The sequence below is a fragment of the Cicer arietinum genome, chromosome 3 (genome assembly GCF_000331145.2).
Source record: "Cicer arietinum cultivar CDC Frontier isolate Library 1 chromosome 3, Cicar.CDCFrontier_v2.0, whole genome shotgun sequence".
Classification (NCBI taxonomy): domain Eukaryota; kingdom Viridiplantae; phylum Streptophyta; class Magnoliopsida; order Fabales; family Fabaceae; genus Cicer; species Cicer arietinum.
The window spans coordinates 65,820,306-65,842,863 of NC_021162.2; the positions used below are offsets into that span (position 1 = coordinate 65,820,306).

A 22,558-nucleotide genomic window follows, 5' to 3' on the forward strand; every position below is an offset into this window, starting at 1 on the left:
AGGAATGCTGTATCTGCCTATGCACATATGTTGATGGAACAGAACTGTATCGCCTTCCCTGTACCCACCATTTTCATTGTGGATGCATCAGTCGCTGGCTTCGGACAAAAGCAACTTGCCCACTCTGCAAATTTAATATCCGAAGAGGAGGCGATACATTGGTCTGAGATTTCGTTGAGATAGAAACTAGACGGCGCCAAGGTGCTGTATCGCTTGAAAGGGCCATGACATTGAAGAACAAAAACATTAATCTGCTGACTAGTGTTGGTAAAGAAGTATAAAAGAAAAAGGAAATGCCCCACCCTTTCATCTTTTTCTCTTTCTGGGTTTTAGGATTTTAGTTTCCAGAAAGGTATTTTATCTTCTAAACATTCTTAAGTTAGTTTATGATGGGGTATATGTATATATTGTAGGCCAGTCGTGAGGATCTCCCCATAATTTGTACTTATAAGGCAATTACAAAAACAATTTTCTGTAAAGTAATGTTTTTTTTTTTGTTGTTGAGCACTTTATCCACCTCCACTCACATGTAATTTCAGGACTATACCTACACCTTATACCCGGTGCATGGATGCGTTTGAAAAAACGAATTGAACTAATATTTTTAAAAAAAGAAAGATTTAAACTTATCTTAAATTAGAAGTACTAGTAAACGAGTTTAGAATAACTTATCTGAACAAATAATTTATGTTTATAAGCTTTTAGCTTATTTCAATGAATTCTCTAGACTAATAAAAGTGTCTTCTATTTTAAAAGTAGCTAGGTGGGAAGGGAGTACTATTAGATGAGACAATATAATCTGCCATTTGATTATGAACCAAGTGAACAAAATCCACCTTATGCTTTTTGTTTCCAGATGCATAGCCATGTAACGTTGCTATGCCAATAACATTTGTCGAACTTTGATTCCAAAACAGAATCCTATATTGCCTAGTCATCAATGACCAAATGTGGAGGCAAACATTGAAACATGTATTCTTATATCGACTTTAAGCAAGAAAATGAACCCATGATAATTCTTTTTCATTTGGAAAAACATGATTCTAAGTTCATTATTCACAATGGCATCAGAAGACATAATTCATTCTATTTTCAACCATTTCTTTTTAATGAAAACGATAGACTTTAAACTTCATTTCTTAATTGGTATTCATATATCAATTTTATAGAATTTGAGGAAGACTTCTGTCAAATAAAAAAATATACTCAAATCATTCTCATTTCATGTTCACGAATTTTTTTAATTGACAAAAAGGTGAAAATACAAACTTGATTCTGATTTTCTTGAAAGTTAAATGATTATTTTATAAAAAAGACAAAGTTCAGTTAAAGATGGTTTTCTATCAAATGGATCTATTTCCTGTTAATGTATTTATTGCATCATTCGCATAAACAGAGAGAAAAATGTTTGAAAGCTTTATAAACACTGCAAAATGAGGCCAAGTAAACATCCAAATACTCCAAAACAACACTTATTTTCTACTCAGCAACATTTCTTTGTTGAGTATATTTCCCCCAGTCTTCATCCACTGATAAAATCAAAGAATAGATGCTAGAAAATAGTATGGTAATGAGAAATGCAGTGCTGCAAACAATCACAAAATCTAACTACAATCGGTGTTTGAATTAATATATGATGTAGCCGCTTAACCGTTAACAACAGCAAGATTATTTAAGATTATTGAAAGCCAATATTATGTTCTTTTATCTTGTATACTATGCCAGACAACAATTTTCTAGACAATAAACTAATAGAATTGCCTTGTGATCAAGTGCTAACAACAGCCAAGCATGAAGAGGAAAATGGCAGCAGCGCCATGCAAGAGTTAACTCATGCATTAGTCCATATGAAAATGAGGTCACTAGAACTCAGATTTTCCTTAGACAATCCAAAAAATTGTATAAAGAAGAAGGATAATTATTCAAATTTGAGAAAATATAATAAGACACTAAGTTAACCACGCTAATACTAAAGCATAAGAAGACAGAATAATTCCTCAACTTTCTTGTTAACAAAATGATAGAATTTGCTCTTCGCGGATTTGTTTTCATCACTTAATTAACATGCTAACAATTTATGAACCACATATACTGACACGAACACTGGACTCGACATCGACACTGATAATAATTTGAGGAAATGAATTAATTAAATGTTATAAATGTGTATGTATCGTGCCGGTGACAGGAAGGTGCGAGTTAAATGTTATAAATGTGTCAGATGTGCAAAGTTAACAACACATAACAAGTCTCCCAAGCAACCTAAACACTACAAAATAGGACTAATTAAAATATCCTAAGTCCAAACACATCAAACATGGCATGGATTCCAAATCAAACCCCTATTTCAATATTAATCAAATGGAAAGCATCTACATAAACTAAATTTTTTTATTGAAAATTAACAAAATTATCAAAATACATGATACATTTTGGATGGATGAGAATAATCAACAAAAAAAATTAAAACTTAAAACTAAATTGTTGACAATAAGTGCAGAAGCAGAACAACAACAAGAAATCAGGATTAAACCTGAAAAAATAGATATCAAACATTCTTCAATTTCTTCATCTTGGAAGGTGGCCAATTACCCTTTTTCCTCAATCTCCTCTTTTGAACAAGCCTTTTTCTTCTCAACCTTATCTTCTTTGCAAGCTTCATCTTCAACCTCTGTTCTTCCCTCTCCTTCAACTTTGATTCCAATGGAAGCTTATCCACTGGTACAACATCACTCTCTTTCTTTCCTTCACTTTCTTCTGCTCCATCTACAACATTAGAATCAGCAGCAGCAGATGCAATAAAAATTGCATTTTTCCTCGTTTTCAAACCAAAGGGTGTCGAGATTCGAAGTCCCTTCAAACAGTTTGAGCGCAAATCAACTTGCACTCTTGGAACTGACACACAATAACACAGTTCGAGAAAATTAAGATAACAAAAACAAGAACAAGAACAAGAAAATTAACAATGTGAGAATGAATTTTGGAGAAATTAAGGGGGGAGAGTGAATGAGAAATAATGGTACTTACTAGGGTTTGTGGTGGAAAGTGAGAAAATGGAGGGAGAAGAAGATTGGAGAGGGGTGAGTGTGAAGGAATTGAAGCAGAGAAGTGCCATAGTGTTCTTATGAGTTTCTTTTTTTTTTCAATATGAATTGAAGAATTTGAGAATAATGGAAATTGGTTTATGGATAAGAATCTGTGTGTCTTTCACACACACCACTTACTTACCAGTTACCATTACCACTGTCTGTCGCTCTTGAAATAATACTATGATAATTTGTTGGGTTAAATAATCTTTAGTTCAGTAAAATTTAAGTTTTTTTTTTTTATACCAAAATTCGTCAATTGAAGAAAAAATTGTTTTTTTTATGTTAATGTTAATGACTTGTTTGACAACTTTCTTATAAAACTTAAATATTTGATGAATTAAATATAAATTTTTAAGTTTCTGATGTTTAAAATTTTTAAATTTTTATAAGAAATTTTTTATAATTCCTTAAATATTACTTAAAAAAATTATTTAAAATTTTAAAAGAAATTATTTAAAATTAACGACAAAAAATAAATGAAAAGTTTAAAAAAATAAAAATTAACGAAATTTTATAATGACACAAAACTATAACACTAAAATTTTATAGCTAGAATTTATTTAACCATAATATTTTTAGTTTTATAGCTAATTATTTTAATCTTAGAGATTAGACAGCTCGATTGATAAATGCACCAAATGAATTATAAAAAACGAGAACCTGAAAACTTAATTGATAATTTGTTAACATTTACCTATAGAATATATATATAAAGATTAGTACAACATTAAGTGGGAGATTGAAACTGATTAAACACGTGTTTGAAATAACATCACAATGTCACGTTTACATAAATCACAATCAGAAATTACGTTCAAGATTTAAGTGGAAGCTTGATAAGTCGGATTAAAATAACACGATCATATTGTTTTTATAATAAAAAATATCATGGTTTTTTTAATGATCAAGGTTAAATGTTGTTTTTTTTCTAAAAAAAATATATAATTTTACTTTTATAGTAAAAACATTTAATTATAACAGAAATCGTTAAAAATGTTCCACTTTAATTTAAAGTCCTTGAAGTGTTTTGGTACCTTGTGCAGATTATTAATTTGGTGTCCTGTTTTTTTTTATAAGTTATATATTTATCGATTATCAAATACAAATAGATTTCAAGATAAATGATCTACAAAAGAAATTAGTCATTAATTATTTTAATGCATCATGAAGTGAAATAAAATATTATTGAAGAAAAGACAAAGATTACATAAACATTAGAAATTATAGAAAAATTAGTTTTATGTGTATTATATAATGTCTAAAATTTGATTTGAAACTTACATGTATTATGCAAGTCCTATTGTCGATGCAGTGATCTATTTGTAGTCAATGTGGTGACCTATTTGTAGCTCTTATTCGAAGTATTTGGAAGAGAGCTGCAACGTTCAAATTTGGGAGAACAGCACGGAGCAGCAAGCCAATACTGTCATGTTGGAGCAGCAAGCCAATACTGTCATGTTGTGCACACTGCTTTTGAAGGATTCGAGACGACAGGTGTCAAAAATTCAGCTTAATATGCAATTGAAAAACTCTAAGGTTGAATTTATTAACAGAAAATCAAATGAGATTGTTTTAAGTCTTAAACCCATGCAATTGCATCTTTAACTAGTTATCATATCAAGTTAAAAATATTCCTATTTGTATTCAATTGTTTATTGCTAATGAAATGATTTAGTTGTGCTTTGGTAAAAAAACTTTGATGTATCAAATCAAAAATTGAAAGAAGTTTTCTAAAGGTCTTAGAAATACGGTTAAAATTTTGAAGGAGAATTTTACCATTTATTATAGTGCTACTCAATTCAAAAGATTATGCATGCAGTAGATCACCCAAATACCCAATTTACAGCCACAAAAGACCGAAAATTGGATCACCGAGGCCTCTTACTCAAGATTTAATTGGGTCATTCCGTTGAACAAAACAAACCATTCAACAAATCTTCACCCAACATGGTCGTCTAAAATTATTTGCCAATGTTAACAAAACTCATTTGAGTAAAAAGAAGGCTCCTTAAAAATAAACTAAATTATACCGTGCATTTACTTATTAGAAAAAACATTTACTTATAAGAGAAGAGTAATTCACACTTTTATGTTAATTGATTATGTAATCTTTCTTATAATATACAAATACATAATTATTTTCAATTCATTCATCATTCAAAAAAGTAATTAATTTGATATACTGTAATTAATAAATAAATAAATAAATAAATAACTGTTTAGCGCGCAAATATTTCATTTTTGCTCGGGCGTGCTCCTTTTCCTTTTGGCAAACTGGGTAATCTGTTTACTTATCCTGGTTTCCTAACAAATACTTATCCTTTATTTCAAGGCCAATATTAAAATACACACAAGATAATAGCAATGTAACCCCAAATAAATAAAATAATTTCAAAATATTAGAACATAAGATGCTAACTTCAATTTGTCAAAACAAAAAAAGAGCTAACATCAAAGTTAGCTCACTCCAAACTGTGCCCAGCGAACAAAATTTCACAAAATTCGTATTTACGAAAGCATATGAGAACGAAATAAGAGAGGGTAAGTGCAACAAAATCCACTGCTCCAACACTGCATAATAAAAGGAACATTAATATGAAAAGCTTTAAAAAGTTTGTAATAAGAACCGATAACAAGATGGTACATCTAAGAAGTGTGTAGTCAAAAACCAGCATTATCTTTATCTATAAAGATTCTTACTAAGTGTTATTTATTTTAGGGCCAGCAGAAAAATTTAGGTAGAATGGCATTCATAATTATGCTATCACAAGCATATTTACATATGCACCTCAAAGAACTATACATATAACTTGTTGAGGAAAACAGTTTCAGAAATGAGGATAGCAGAAGCGAAACTCAAGACAGACTTACCACAGAGAGCAATGGTCCCTGCTTAAATTTCCCGTGGAATGAAAATGATATTGGCTTTGGGTTGTCTCCAGGCCCTCTTATAAATCCACTAAAACATAATGAAAAGTAAATTATTGCAAATGACTAGTATGTTAAAAAAAAAATAATTAGCAAAGCAAAGAATATTTAAGACAAATAACTTTGACATTTAAATAATTGAAAAAAATGACAATAAAACAACACCAATGATTGGAGCATTTTCAACATAGAACTCACATTAATGATGTAGATATCAGAGGAGACCTTCTTGTATCATAGATGGCAATGAGACCCCCATATACATCATCTCCACCTTTAAAAGACACAGCCAATCGCTCTCCTGAATTATCCCATGCTATTTTTTCAATTCCCTGACTGAATAAAATGATATTAGATATTCCAATAACCACATAGTTTCTATCAAAAACAAGATAACCATATGATGCAGGAAAAGGAAAATAAAGAACCTAGACAAAATAATACAAAAGAGACCATAAAGTTGTGGTCATTAAGGTTGCAAGGGAGATTAAAGGAAAAGGAAAAAACCACAGAGAACAGGGGGAGAAAGGGCTAAAAATGAGAACATGAAAACACAAAACATCAACTTCACCTGAGAAATCCCAAAAACAGTTCTAATTTCTATGATCAATAAATATCTTACAAATCAAAAGCCAAAAATATCAGCAGCCCGAATTAATCAAGCATCATCCAAATAAAAAATACATTATGATAGTATAGGAGGAGAAAGGGCTAAAAACTAAAATAGCTGATAATGCAAAATGCAACAGTCAGTTACGGCCAGTCTTTATTACAGTACAGTATTAAGAATTGGTTAATATGGAATTTGTAAAAAGATAAGACCTTAGCACCAAATTACAAATCAAATCATAAAATCAAACCTAAAAACATAAATTCATATCTACCTGCCTGTCAATGATAATATCTCTGGCAAGTCAACAGGTAACAAATGTGCATCTGGAAAAATCAACAATGAGTAATTATAAATGTACCACATGCTTATATTAAAAACAATTAGACAACAAGAATGAAGTGAGGCTAGAACATGGACTTCAAATTCACAAGAATCACTGTCTATAAAATCATTGTATTTTTCTGTTCAGCTAGCAGGACATTATTATACACAAACTCTGGAATTGGGCCCTTGTAAGTGGTAGACCGTGAGACAATTAAAACAATTCCTTCTTGCATTAAGGGTACTACTTGACGGTGATATTTTTTACCACGATTTCACTCCTAATACTAGACGCTGAAAGCCATACAAATTTTATTGTAAATCCATCTTTAATATCAACCATCTACTAATTCAATCCAATTAACAAACTGTATCAGTTGATAAATATTCATGTGTTTGGCAAAAGTTTATTAAGACATTACTTGTAGGCTGTAGCTGCAGTTCATTGCGTTCAAATTAGAGGACATACATGTTTTTTCAATGACATAGTTTTTGGTATGGTTGTAGTGTTTTGAATGACAAACATTTACTTTTTTAGGGAAATATGTTCCATATTGTTCCATCTCTATATCTGATTTCTTGTAAAAAAAAAATCTCTATATCACTTTTCCTTCCCATTCAAATTACAAAATTTTCAAGATAGGAAAAAAAGTGGTACTGTATACGTGATTACTGCTGTTAGCCTTTTAAGAGTCATTGTTTACTAAAAATTGACATTAGGTAAGCCTTTTTTAATAGAATATTCTATACTGATCCCTCTTCCTCTCTTTTCCCTTTACCATCTCATACATACATTTGAACATCATATGTTTCCCTTTATCCAGTATCAGTATAGCAAGAAACAAAAACAGTAAACAAATCAACACAAGATCCTTGAAAGAAAAGGTAAAATACCTAATGCAGGAGGCTTCGATGCAAAGTGAACAGATCCCAAAGTTGATGATTTGGAAAATGCAAGCAGTATCATACGCCCATCTGGATCCCATGTTGCACACTAAGCACACATCATTGAAAGTAGAAACTATTTAAGTAATAACATTATGTCACAGTCATCAGCCAAGAAAATTTACAACACTTCCGCCAATTGCTTCAGTTTATTACAGTATTATTCTACTCAAATATTAAGCTCCTATGTCATTGTATCTTCGTGCACTCAAAAGATATATAATCTTATTAACTCCCAGTCTCATCTTGATATGAGTCTTGTTTATAGGTTTTCCCTCAAAAAACAAATCCTAATTACACATGCTAAGTTTAAGAACAAATATTGTCTCACAGTAAATATGTTACCATAGAGCACCAAAACCAGAATGTACACCTCCCATACCTTGACAAAACCACTAGTTGATGACCATTGTTCTGATGTCCATGTGTTTGTCTCCCAAAGATAAAATGTTCCATCACTGTAAGAGAGCGTATAATAAGATTATGGTTTATGAATCATAAGCAGTTCATGTGCAACAAAACACTTAGTATTTCCTTAAGCCAAATTTAGCATGCTGCATTACAATTTTGAAGCAAAGAAGTAATCTCCAGTGGGTGACCACTTTAACATTGATATGCCTCCTAATCCTCGTCGAATGGGTGTTCCCACACCTACAGATAATATGAAAAGTAACCAGATATTCAGAAACAAGAATCCGTACTCGAGATTTTTCTATTAAAATGAGATGACAATCTAAATATAGATACAGTACTCACCTTCCTATCCTTTAGACTCTCAAAATTGAAGACATAGAATAACACATTTATCGACCTAGCCTAACTAGGGCAACAGAAATTTGATCACTTGTTTTTTTGTACAAAAAAGTTTAAAGGGAAGGGAGGTTGCCCCTATACAAGGAAAGGCATGCCATATGTCTCAACAAGGTCTTACATTGATGCTTAAATTTACATGTGACCTTATCAATGAATGACCACAAGAAAGGATTGAATTGAAGAACTCTGACTGGATGCAATGCAATCTTACCAATGTGCATTCAGTATCTTTGAAAATTGAGGATGAACAATTCAGGTAGAAAACAGAAAAGACAAATTCAGAACCAGTTTTAAGCTTTTTCAGCATATTATTGTCATTAGTGAGCAGAAAAGGATTAATAAAAGTAAAAATTCAACTACTTAAGGAGGCAAGGATCTACATCCTACCTTGAGCAACATCCCACACAGTGAATGAAGAGCTCTCATATGACGCAGAAGCTAAGTATGTGAAAAATAAGTTAAGAAAAAAATGGTGAAGTAGTAATAGTAATTTAAAATAAAAAAAGTTGAGCATCAAACTCAAAAGTTTGACCAACAGTTAATGCTGTCTGTATATAGTGGAGAAAAATGTACCATCATACACAAACATCTCTTGCAAAAAGAAAATGAATACGTAGGTGATACTCATATTTGGGAATTGAATGGCAAAATAAAAAAGGACTTTTTGACATTTATAAGGATATCTTCCATCGGGGCTCCATGTAAGGGCGCTAACATGTTCATCATTTTGACTTCGAAGAAAATCGACCAGGAGATACCGAATTCCAGAGCCTCTAGATAAACTTCCTACAAAGGAAATAGTGCCAGATCTAGCAGATGCTGCATTTCCAGGATATGAAGCAGACCATAAGCAAATCCCGCTCCTGCATGAGCAATCCAAGTCCAGTAAACAAAAAAGCACAATGACCCAGCAATTGACACTGTACAGACCTCAATAATCATGCACAAAGACAGAACCTCACTTGCAACCCACAGCAAGCATCCTCCCTCCATTGGGCCTCCACTCTAGTACTCTAACATCTCTCTGAGACTCGTTGGTCAAAATAATTGAATCCTTCCCATCTATTCAATGTGCAAAACCATCAGTGCTCACAACAAAACTTATACAGAATAAAACAATAACAAAAGAACATTGCTATTCGGCGCAACCAAATTCTGCACAGAACATGCAGAAAGAGATAGAAAACAATCAGTGTTTGATAACCATACACGGGGAAGATAGTTTTGAAACATTTACAGCTATCTACATAAACCACATTCTTTTGTTGGTTTTGTTTAAAAGCAACTCACAAACTTTTGCATTTTCCTAAAACAATAAGCTAATAAATTATCTCACAATTGTAACAAGTTAAGTACCTGGATCTTCATAATCACGAACTAAAACTTGGTTTGGCCCAGATATAAAAGCAATTATATGCTTATTAAGGTGCCAACTAACTCCTTGAAGGTTAACCTCAGGCAACAAATGCACCTACACACAGACATAAAATTCGCACAACAAATTCTAAATTAGAAACTTACAAGCAACACACGCATTAAAATTAAATCACAATGCAATCAATAAGATCAATTAATCATATACATCGTTAGGGTAAAAGAGTCGTCTGAGACACTCGTTTACAAGGCCTTGCACGAGTGCCACAGGACTTTTTCTCGGAACGCTTTCACCAGCGGTTACAGTTGTTTCTGTAGTTCCTTCCTGTTCGGGAACGTCGTTCTCGAGAGGCGGCGGTGGTGGCTGAAACGGCACAGGGCTGAATACCAATCCCTAATTAAAAAATAAACTTAATTAATAAAAAAATAAATAGGATTTGAATTGAATAGGAAGATGCGGTGCGATAGATTACGAGAAGCTTTCCGTAGGTTTGGTTGGCTCGATCATCGGAGAGAGCGTCGACAGTAACTGCAGAGAAATTGAGAGTTAGAGAAGATAATAAAGAGAGAGAATGAGAGAGAGAGAGAGAGAGAGAGAGTATACTTAGTTCGCGGTTGAGTTCGCAGAGGGTGAGTGAACCAGGAGGAGGGAAGGAAGCCATGTTTGAGAAGAGTAGGGTTTTAGCTTAGTTTCAGAAACAAAGAAAATCGATTCTTCGACGATGATGAATTATGAAAATTATTATAATATTTTCCCGCTTCTCTTCCTTTTTTTCATTTATCTAATATATATATATATTGAAAAAGAAGATAAATTTGATATTACATAACTAGTTTTATTTTAAATATTTATCATTAAAAAATATTTTTAAAAAAATATAACACAAATATTTATATTTAATAAATATAAAAGTTATAGAATAAATTTTGTTATATATTGAAATATAAATTTGTGAATGATAAATATGAAAAAATAAATAAAAAAACGTAAATATTCAATATCGATAAATATAAAAAATCACATGACAAATGTTAATAGCTTATGAAAAAAATATGATACAAATATTTGTTATCGATATATAAAAAATACACGACACATATTTATTACAAGTAAATTTAAAGTGAGAAATATGATAAGTATGTATCACCGATAGATATTAAAAAAAAAAAACACGACAAGAGTATATCTTATTGATACATAGAAAAAAATATCGGACACAAAATAAAAACTACGTCATACATATTTGTCACTTACAAATATTTAAAAAAACACGAAAAAAATCTTTGTCGTTGATATAGTAAACATATGTGATATATTTTTGTCACAGATAAATATGAAAAGAATATGAGATAAATATTTATCACATGATAAATATTTGTTATCGATAAGTATGGAAAAAAATTACGGGGCAAATATTTTTCAATAATACACAAAAATACGAGATATATATTTGTCAATAATAAATTTAAAAAAAAACACAATTCTACAAATATTTATCGTTGATAAATATAAAAATATACATGATAAATTAACGGATACATATAAAAAAAAATAGACAAATTTTTGTCATTTATATTGGATTATAGATTTGTGAATGATAAATATAAAAATGGATAAATATTTGTCACTGATAAATATAAAAATCACACGACATATTAATCAATTATAAAAAGCAAACAATAAATATTTATCACAAAAAAAAATATATCACATACTTTTTATTGGTAAATTTTTTTTAAAATAAGATAAATATTTATCACTGATCAGCAATAAATATAAAAAAAATCGGACAAATATATGTTATTGATGCATACAAAAATACATAATACATATATGACATTGATAAATATATAAAATATGTCATTGATATATAAAAACAACACATAACAAATATTTGTAATTGATAAATATAAAAAACACGAAACAAATATTTGTAACCGATAAAATATAAAAATATACGGACACATATTTGTCACCGAAAAACATTAAAAACACATCGAACAAATATTTGTCAAAGAAAATGAAGCAATTATATTACACTAATTATAATTCACACATCTAATGATTGTAGCAAAAGTAATTATACGAGTTAACATATTCACGGGGACGTGTGCGATATCAAGTTGTTCACCAAAGTTATAGTTCTAAGTGAAGTGGTATAATAGTTTAACAAACATAATGTAAATTTAACAATGAGATTAAATTGTTGGGATCAAATTTCATCGATCACTTTCTTATGTATCATATTGACCAGTTACACATATTCATGTTAACATCAACAACATCACTGCCACTATTCACGAGTTATTCACTCTTTAATAACAATGAGATATCAACTATTTTGCTTAAATGGCGCTTTTTGAGTCTATTAACCAAGATGGTTGCATTAATAACCGACAGTTCGAGACTACTATACTTAAATCTATTCATAGAGTTTATCTTTAATGGATGTTTATCATAAATCAATATCTAAATAGTATTTTTCAACAAAACTTCAAATCCAAGACCAAATTACGAGTGATCAAGTCATAATAAGTATTAAGAAAAAAGATAAACATTGATATTCATGAGTAAATAAAATATATATAACTATAAATCAAAAGAGATACAAAATAGTATAATTCTTGGTTGAAATGAAATTTCATTGTCAATTCTCTTTTGACTTGCATGATTCTTGGTTGAAATGAAATTTCAAATGACAACATTGTGATATCAATGGATGAAAGTATCTTTATGAAACAATTGCAATTCAAAAATGCAATTTTCACAAATTCCATTCAAAAGTTAATAAATCAGAAACACATTCTTAACATAAAAGTGTTTCACTCATTAATATCATGCAAGGTGAGTGTTTCTCTCATTCCATTCATTGCATTCACACAAAATCAAATTTGTTAGTCATCTTTGCACATATCACATGATACATAATCAAACATGAAGCACCAAAGTTTATTCATGGTTGTAATGTGGCTTGTCTCAAAAAAATATTGGTTTTTATAGATAACAAACGTGCCTAAAGGTTAAGAGAGCAATCATTTTCATAAATGTTTACATCATATAGCTAATGCCTCTCATTTCTCCTTTCTCACTTTACCACTTTTCCAAGCTTCTTTGGTGAATACTCGTATGTTTTTCTTCTTGTTTTTTTTTTCTTTCATTATTTTCAGTTCTCTTCTTTTTCTTTTTGAATTTAAAGAATTTTTCTTGTTTTTACTTTTCAATTGCCATACCATTCCACCTGTTTTTTTTTTTTTTACACAAATTTTCCCTCCTGAACTTAGATAGAACCACAATTATGATTATAAATGCTCTCTTATCCTTATAGACGTGGAATGTGTTCATTGTATTTCCTTTTGGATTTGAAGTTCTATTTCAAAAGAATCAAAATATTTCATTTAAGCACAAATGGGTTAAATAGGATCACTCACTCATGGGGTAAACTTTTCGCTCAAATGGTTCACTGTCATATAGAAACAATTGCCCTTTCTCATTTCCATGTATAAATAAAACAAACAATATAAATACGATGATGGCTCTCAAATTATCTGATGCACACAACTCACCAGACTTGTTTAATGTAGTTTATGCTTACAACAATCTGTATGAAATTCAATTAAATTTTTACTTTGAACAAGCAATTTGATTGATACTCACGCTATCATTTAAGTAAAACCACAACTTTAACTTCAAACATTATCATTTGAACCACATTTCCATTTTCACTTGTAATTGGATTTGATTTTTTTACAAACCTTATCATTTTTCATCTTTTGCACACATAACTTGAAACCAACAAACTTCGGGGCCATGTTCGAATCTATTATATTCAGAACTTATCATACTAAAAACAACTTCCATTGATTAAAATTATTTGTTTTTACTACCAAAACAAATCAACATGTTCAACCCTTCAAAAAATACATCCCCAAAGTAACAAACCAACACATTCAAAAGTATTCAAAGTAAGACTGGAATATACACAACCAATAATTTAAATCAAATAATAAAATGAAAACACAAATGACGGAAAGCATAAAGGTTCACAAATTATCACGAGCTTTTCAGTCAGCTCCAATTCCATCATTTTCTTCATCAATATCTTAATTGCTTTGATTTTCACTTCCACTTCAATCAGATTTTAAATTGCCACCACTATTTGGATGTACGTATTGTCTCCTCCGAATAAAATGGTATGTCCACAAGTCATGCAAAGTGTCGCAAAGGCCTCAGTAGATGACACATCAAAATTTATAGAGGCCAGATCCCAAATTTGCATCTGTAACATGCAATGAGATTCATTTAAAGTAAGAAATCCCTTTGAAAGACATTATCCACGTTAAATATGTGAGTCCAACATGCTCTGATGAGTGGATCCATGGATATAACATGAGGTGCAGAAGTAGCATAAGTAGTGGGTGCAAGTGTTACTCGAGTTCGTTGTGGTCTTAAGTTTCCTTCTTCTTCACCCTTTACCACACAAATTTTGTGGATGAAGTTTTTATTGATCTCAGGTTTGAGATTTGCATGATAGGGTGGTGGTATGGTATCACTTTGGAAAATGTCTTACTCACATTTTCTCTAACAACACCATCCTTTCGGGCAGTAGTTGCCTTTTTTCCAGTTGACAATTTTTTTCTTCATTTAACTTTGGAGGTGTATCATTAGTCTTCCTTTTCTTGGAAGCAACTTCTTTATCTTTTTTGCGTAGTGCCATATCTGAAACTAAAATGCAAGAGAAAAAAAATTAGTTGTGATGATAGTTGCAATAAAGAATCACAATGGAACGTACAATCTGCTAATATATAACACAAAATGGAATTGAACACTTATGAAAATAAAACATTAGTATTAGGGACTGCCAAATTCCCTTAGTCAGCAAAAACAATTTTCTAGCGAATTTGACAAATAGATTGTGTATAAATTTCATTATGTATGTCTTATGTAAATATCACAACATATTACGCTAATTCTATTTTTCTTATCACATTCCTCTAAGTCCTACTTGCTTGTTCAGGATTAATCCATAAAGTTTGCAACTTTTGGGTACAAGTATCAAGGGATTGAAATAGAATACACTTAGAAGACATGCAAAGGGGAGAGAGAAGAGAGAAGAAGAAGAAAAGAAAATCAAAACACTTTAAAGTTCATACCTTATGATTCAAAATGAGGAGAAGATTTTTTTTTTCGAGTGTGTATAAGGAGGCAAATAACTTAAATTTTTGGATGAAGCTAAATATGCACGAAAGAAAAATGAACATTGAAGATAAAAATCCAAAACTAAATATGCAGGAAAAAAAAGTAATGAACATTGAACATATAAATATATTATATTTTAATTTTTAATCGTTTTAAACTTTTTCATCAAATAATGATTTCTTAAATATTTTCCGTCAATTTTGGTTCAAAGTTTTAAATTAATTCATGTGTGTTTTCTGAATTTTTATTTTTTTTATCCATGTTTAGATTATTATAAAAATTTATCTCGCAAATTTTTAAATTTTTTTTAACAAGATATAAATTAAATATAAATTTTTAAATCTTTAACGTTTAAAAATTCATATTTAATTCATCTTTTCTTAAAATAATTTAAATTTTAATAGAGAAAATTCTTATAGTAATATAAATATATATATGCAAGAAATCATTTAAAAATTTGAATGATATCGGACCGTTCTATAATTACACCTTCAATATAGTGATTAAAGTAACTCTCAATACGACGCTTAAAATCACTCGCAATATGATACTACGATCACTCATAAATTAAAAGGACTACGGAATAAAAACGTTCTAAAAAGATAATAGTATTTGGACCACTAAAAAATCGATGGAGCTACTACATAAAAATCGCTCTAAAAAGATAATTGTGTTAGAACCATTAAAAAATCGACATAATTATGACATAAAAATCGTTCTGAAAATCGAAGGAACATAAAGAAAATAGAGAAATGGCTCGTAAATACATTGAGCTGAAGAATGAGAAAAGAGAAAGTGGAAGCACACACATTATATGTTAACTATCCCAAAATGAGGTTTAAAATATTTATAGAATTGAAAATTACTCAATATATAACATTTTTTCGATGCGGGACTTTAACAAATTTTTAAATTCACACGATCATCTATTATATTCTTAGTTAATTATCTAATAAACAATTATTTTAGATAAATGTGTAATACGATAACGCCATACTTGATGAGTGTATTGAAATTGCAATTTCATTCTTAATATTTATTTTGTTAACAATTTTATGAAATAAATTGATTAACAAAACACTGATTTGAAGATTAAATTAATTAAATAAAATAGTCGAGAACTAAAATAAATAAATAAAAATATATTTAAATATATTAATGTGATTTTAATATATTATAAGATTTTTTTATCAATAGAGATGGTATAATTTTGATCACATGCAACTAAACATTATATATAATCTAACAATATAAATTTTTTATTAAGTGAATTATAATTTAATAATTAATATATTAAAGGATTATTATAATATAAATTTAGGCTAAATTACATTTGTGGTCCTTTAACTTAATCTCAGATTCTCAGGTAACGTTTTAGTCCTTTTTTTTTTTTCCCGACTTGGTCCTTTATTTTAATTTTAAGTGACAATTTGATATTTTATGTTTTAAAATTTCAACAATGTTATCATTTTCTATACAAAAATTCAAAAAAAAAATTCAATCAAAACTAATAAAATTAATTATATTCTTCAATATAATACAAATTTCATCAAATTCGTAACACAAATCTTCAAATAAACTCATATTTTCATACTTTATTTGATGTTGTTAGGAATAAAGGACTAAATCGGAAAAAAAAAAAAAAAATAAAGGACTAAAACGTTACTCTAAGATTAAGTTAAAGGACACAAATGTAATTTAGCCTATAATTTAAAATTTAGTGAAGTGAATCGATTATTAATAATTAATTTTATAATTATTTATGATCGGTACAACTATTCATTAGTGGACATTGAATGTGATTGTGAGTATAAGTCACACATTTACAAAATAAAATGGTTAGACGCGCACACACTAGTTGATTACCATATGGAGGTTACATGTCGCGAACGAATGAAATAACGGTGAGTACATAAACCCCTATAAATTGAACACAAAACATGTAGCTAAACCTTTTTCAAATCGAAAATGGCGATGTCTGGAGCATGTTGTGCACCATTAACCCACAACCCCGTTCTGTTATCCCGCCCCCTCACTACTCCCATTCATCAACTTCAATTTCAAACACGCTCTTCTTCGCTGCCCTTCTCTAACCGCTCTCCACCTCCCTTAACCCATTTACGCTTCCGTTATTCTCGCCCCTCCGCCCTCTCCAACGATGGTTCAGGTGGAAATGATGGACGTGACGGTGACGGTGGCTCTGGAGGATGGAATTCCGATTCCAATGAATCCAATGATGGAGGGGGAACATGGTCCTTCTTGTCATGGTAAACATTTTTTTTTTTAATTTAGTTCAGTCAGTTAGTTAGGGTGTGTTTGGAAGAATAGGATTTGTATAACTTTTTAAGAGAACTTTTCAGTAGCTTATGACATATTCAACTGCTCCTTAGTTTAATTTATTTATTATAAATAAAAATTGCTTACAATTTATATGAAAATAGTTTGGATTAAATATGCTATTAGTCTCTGTAAATTGTTTAAATTATAATCCCTAATTTTTTTTTATTATTAATTTTTAGTTCTTATTTTGAAAAGTTTTTGTAAAAAATTAATATCTCTATAAAATTAAAATAGAGACTAAAAGGGAATCAAATTTTTCTAGAGATTAAACTTGAAAGGTCAGAATTTTATATTTTGTAAGGACTAAAAACATATTTAACTCAAAATTGTTTAACCAAATTGTTGATTTGAGTATAGAAACAGCTTATACGTTACCGCTAGTATATGATAAGCAGTTAAACTCTTATTCAGATATATGTTTAATTAAGTTGTTTATCTAGCACACCCTAAATCCATGATAAAGGCAAGTAATTGTAATTTGCAATATTATTTTAACCAAATTGTTGATTTGAGTATAGAAACAGCTTATACGTTACCGCTAGTATATGATAAGCAGTTAAACTCTTATTCAGATATATGTTTAATTAAGTTGTTTATCTAGCACACCCTAAATCCATGATAAAGGCAAGTAATTGTAATTTGCAATATTATGTGGTAGACACATAGACATATAAATAGAGCATTAGCAGTTAACAGTAACACTTTTTTTTTTTTTAAATTTAATTTTCCATTGTTCACAATTTCGTACTTTTTTGTAACACACATGTTTCATGGTCTTCCTGATAAGTGGCATAATTAGTTTTTTCTGTTTTTATGAGGATTTTGTCTGTAGTTTAAATTTAGGATTTGATAGCTATATTGGCATCTGTTTCATCATCTTCTTGAATGGTAAAGCTGTAGTGCAACTTTTAGTTTTCCTGTATGCTGTATGAATATATAGTGTTCCACTGAAAATAAATTAACAAAGGGAGGGGTTATTTTCCACATGGGATTTATATAATGGAACTTTCTGGGTTCAATAAGGAAAGAAAGAAACACTAGTTACAAAAGAAAATGAACTAATAAAGCTCTTTTCTAAGGATTGGATAAAGACTGAAACATTGAAAATTAATGAAATATGAATGCCTCTAGGCAAGGAACCGAAATTGCACTCCAAAAAGAAGATTTAAAATGGGTCCTGTTTCAAGTATACATTTTTCATAAATCTTTTGGAAGCATTTGACATAATTGTCGATATATCCTTCATTTTAGCATGCAAACAAGCTTTGATTTGAATATAGAAAAAAGGAATAAACAGTTTTTGAAAGCAGCCTATTACACATCAAGCTATTGGTTATCTGCATTTTTTAACCTGTTTTCGGAAATGTAACATGACTTTACTTCAGGTACTTGGCTCTTCTTGCAAAATACCCTGTTGCCGTAAAGGCTATAACATCTGCAATTTTGACACTAATTGGAGATTTGATTTGCCAGGTATTACAATTATTTTCTACCTTCTTCTCTTTCAATTTTTTTTTGTCAAATGTTGTGGATTGGATTGGATCTTTCAACTTCGTGAATGTTTCAAGATGTACGAGATACAAAGGAATAAATTTCACGTAAGTTAAATACTTTTCTTCAAGCCGCTTGGGCACGGCTTATGTGATCTGCATAACAATAATTTGAACCTTGTGGTGTGCGTACAAAGGTATCAATTATGTAAGGCTTCCCAATAATTTAGGGGCACCAAGGAAGAAAAGTTATGCTCAAGTTTATCGAATAAAACCTTTGGAATGAGGATATGGTTATATGAATAAAATTACTAACTGGATATTTAAAGAATGCCAAATAGAGTCAGATTATAATCATTTATTTAGAAGAAGATTCAGGATAATTCCATCAAAAGCTGAAAGTGCTTGTTAGAAAGATTTTTTTAACATTGTGTTTAAGCAACAATTAAGAAGAGATATGTATTCATAGCTGATAATTATTTAAAATCCAATGTCCTTGTCGCCTATCAATTTGTTACGAGTCTCTCTACCATTTCTTTGGAATAAACTTTTTTCTATTCATTGGCTCATTTTTTATTCTACCGGATGCACAATATATTAAGCTGTGATTTCAACATGGCACAGGCTTAACCAAACACCCACCACCTTTAAGTCTATCCCTTATTAATTTTCCATTCTCTTTGCTATCAATTAGCAGGAAATTGATGCATTTTCTCATTCTCCTTTCAGAATATTATCTCTTGGCTTATGTGACCTTTTGATTAATCCTCTTTGGTTTTAGTGTCAAGCTTGGTACATCATAGCATTTGAACTGTTTTTAAGTGAATAAATATTTATGCCAATATTTGATTTACTTTTTAAACTATTGTATCTTTTTGCATTCATTTGCCTGTATGAAGTTTTAAATTTACTCTTTTACTTTCCGCAGCTTGTGATAGACAAAGTGCAGACACCAGACTTGAAGAGGACATTCCTATTTACTCTGCTCGGTTTTGTGCTAGTTGGTCCAACATTGCATTCATGGTAATGCCCCTAGAATCTGCCTTTGTATTCCTGAAAGTTAGTTCTGTTTTTAGAGTCTATTGATCTGTGAAAATGATTTAAATAATATAAAGAAATATCATTGCCTATAATAATAAGGGCAGTTATGTTATAAGTTATAATCCTTGTGCTGTTCTTTTGTTGCAACTTGCAAACATTCATTCTTCCCTCAATTTATATTATTAGAATCTAATAAGTGCAGTTATGTAATAAGTCATAGTCTGTTGATATATGATATTTTGTCCCCCCGTATATAGTTAGTGTGGTCAATCTGTCATCTTTCTCGACATTTGCTTTAAATTTACAGGTACTTGTATCTGAGTAAATTGGTTACTCTTCCTGGAACATCTGGAGCACTTTTGCGGCTTGTACTTGATCAGGTGGGATACTGTCACTTTATGTCAATCATTAATTGTGCGTTTGTTTGATATTCTTTTTTTTTTTTTGGGTACAATTTTGATATTATAATTTTGAATGCGATGAAATATGATTGCAGTTCTTATTTTCTCCCATATTCATTGGAGTTTTCTTATCTACATTGGTGACACTAGAGGGAAAGCCATCACAAGTTGTACCTAAGCTTAAACAGGTGGCGTAACAGTTTTATTTGACTTGTATCTTTGCAAAATGTTCTATTTGCATTGTTATACTCATCCAGAAATTTAATTTTGCAGGAGTGGTTTTCTGCAGTTCTAGCAAACTGGCAGTTATGGATTCCTTTTCAATTTCTCAACTTTAGATTTGTTCCTCAACAATTTCAGGTTAGACCAGCATCCTAAACTGTATATGCAAAATTGGGAATTTGACTCGACTATATGCAGAATCTGTTCATCTCTATGAAAGCTGTTGGAGTTTTCATATAGCCGAAAAGGCGATAACTGCTAGTTTTCACTCTTCAGATTCATATGAGCATAAAAGTTCTCTCTATATTTAGTCAACTGCTTCTGTTGGAACTTTTTATAAAATGGAAAGTGGTATTTTCTACTGATGTCTCACATATAAGTTCTGTTATCCTTAGTCAAACAGCAGTAGAAAATAAGGCATGCATTTTCTGTTAATTATTCATCTTGCGTCATACTAGGATTTTTTTTCCCTTAACCTGCATATTTTGTATGTTGACCTTATCATCTATAATTTTCTTTGATGTTCTATGATTTGCTTCCTCCATTTTATTAATTTTATCATGGAATCTAAAATGTATGGAAATAATTTCAGGTCCTTGCTGCTAATTTTGTTGCTTTGGTATGGAATGTTATCCTCTCATTTAAAGCACACAAAGAAGTTCTTCCAAAATAAGTAAGCTTTGTGTTATTAAATGCAAAGACACACTTTTAACTTGCTTTATTATTACCTCTAGGAATTCAAGTTTACATAAGCTGTAGGCAAAAAGCAAATGATTTCCTTCTGTTAGCAAAATGAATAGCCACTACTAACAAGCGGTCTCTGGCTCGAATTTTAGCCCTGGGAATTCAGACAATGTAAAATGAGTTTTTTCTGTCGAGCTGGTTAGGACCAGATCGAATAATTGGTCTCCACAGCTACAAAGGGAGAGAACAATAGGAAAGGAAAACGTTACTCGTTACACAAAAATCCAAGGAACTATCTTAACTCTACTCGCTTGGCGACTTAATCTGTAATTCCATACAAGAATATTAATAAGATACCATGAACCTTTTCTAGGAGCACCTCTCCAAAGATACTTGCATTTCAGATGACAATACTGTTTGTAATAATCTTTTCGTTTTATAGTTTAGTAGATAATTTCCATCATTGTTGGACAATGTTAATGATATTTATGTTCACTGATCATTCTTCAGAATTTTTCGGGCTAGGAATTCGCGCGGAGCTTCGGGAGCTGTATTCAAGTTTTTTATTTATTTAAAATGTTATGTTAATTTAGGTGAACATGAAAACTAGCTGTTGTATAAACTCGCATGTAGAATGTTACATGCACTTTTGTGGATACAATCTTCCTCCCTGTGCTCCCGAAGAAGGAAGATCCTACATCATTCAGACATCAACAAATTCAAAAGGAAAATGATTTTTGAAAGTGAAGTTACATATCTGATTTTTTGAGTGGTGAGTTTATGAATCTGAATTTACATTTTTAATTTCATGATTACAACTATAGTTCATTTAAAGTGAGTAATTTGTTTTGCACTCATTTTAGAGAGTAAAGTAAACATTCGTTGCCGTCATTTGCACTTGAATAACAAATCACATATTTGTTTTGAGATTTGTTTGATTATCAACTGTTGATTTAAATTTATAAAATTCTCTAAATGGTACATCCTATTTTAGAGAATTAAAGTAAGTATTTTCTTCTTAAATATAAGATTTGAGAAATTTGTTTATCGTTTTTTTATAAGATTCTTTTTTATTTTTTGAGGGCGCATAAGATTTTTTT

The 22,558-nt window shown here is 30.3% G+C and overlaps 4 protein-coding genes across 4 annotated transcripts in view; 2 read left to right on the forward strand and 2 right to left on the reverse strand.

The window, feature by feature from the left end:
- The window catches only part of LOC101497265 (E3 ubiquitin-protein ligase At4g11680-like), a 4,206-nt gene extending 3,711 nt beyond the window's left edge, over window positions 1-495 (forward strand). Inside the window, exon 4 of the mRNA XM_004493250.4 lies at window positions 3-495. Within this exon, the coding sequence (XP_004493307.1) occupies window positions 3-167 (165 nt within the window). The 3' untranslated portion in view covers window positions 168-495. The remainder of the gene's footprint in view (window positions 1-2) is intronic.
- Window positions 496-2,373: 1,878 nt separating this feature from the next.
- LOC101497592 (large ribosomal subunit protein cL37) lies at window positions 2,374-3,253 on the reverse strand. The gene is made up of 2 exons (XM_004493251.4): window positions 3,028-3,253; window positions 2,374-2,895 (listed from the first exon to the last, which is right to left on the reverse strand). Exons 1-2 carry the CDS (start codon window positions 3,113-3,115, stop codon window positions 2,549-2,551), a joined length of 435 nt encoding a protein of 144 aa, XP_004493308.1. The 5' UTR covers window positions 3,116-3,253; the 3' UTR covers window positions 2,374-2,548.
- Window positions 3,254-5,386: 2,133 nt separating this feature from the next.
- LOC101497925 (aladin) lies at window positions 5,387-10,847 on the reverse strand. The gene is made up of 14 exons (XM_073365659.1): window positions 10,688-10,847; window positions 10,557-10,612; window positions 10,292-10,477; window positions 10,066-10,180; window positions 9,672-9,771; window positions 9,390-9,572; window positions 9,097-9,152; window positions 8,460-8,547; window positions 8,279-8,354; window positions 7,846-7,945; window positions 6,902-6,953; window positions 6,216-6,353; window positions 5,961-6,048; window positions 5,387-5,660 (listed from the first exon to the last, which is right to left on the reverse strand). Exons 1-14 carry the CDS (start codon window positions 10,743-10,745, stop codon window positions 5,598-5,600), a joined length of 1,359 nt encoding a protein of 452 aa, XP_073221760.1. The 5' UTR covers window positions 10,746-10,847; the 3' UTR covers window positions 5,387-5,597.
- A 6,271-nt stretch (window positions 10,848-17,118) lies between these two features.
- On the forward strand, window positions 17,119-22,219 carry LOC101498245 (protein sym-1-like). The gene is made up of 8 exons (XM_004493253.4): window positions 17,119-17,547; window positions 19,006-19,093; window positions 20,039-20,133; window positions 20,459-20,531; window positions 20,648-20,740; window positions 20,826-20,912; window positions 21,367-21,447; window positions 21,969-22,219. The coding sequence occupies exons 1-7, from the start codon at window positions 17,249-17,251 to the stop codon at window positions 21,445-21,447; spliced, it is 816 nt and encodes a 271-aa protein (XP_004493310.1). The 5' UTR covers window positions 17,119-17,248; the 3' UTR covers window positions 21,969-22,219.
- The last annotated feature ends 339 nt before the right edge of the window (window positions 22,220-22,558 follow it).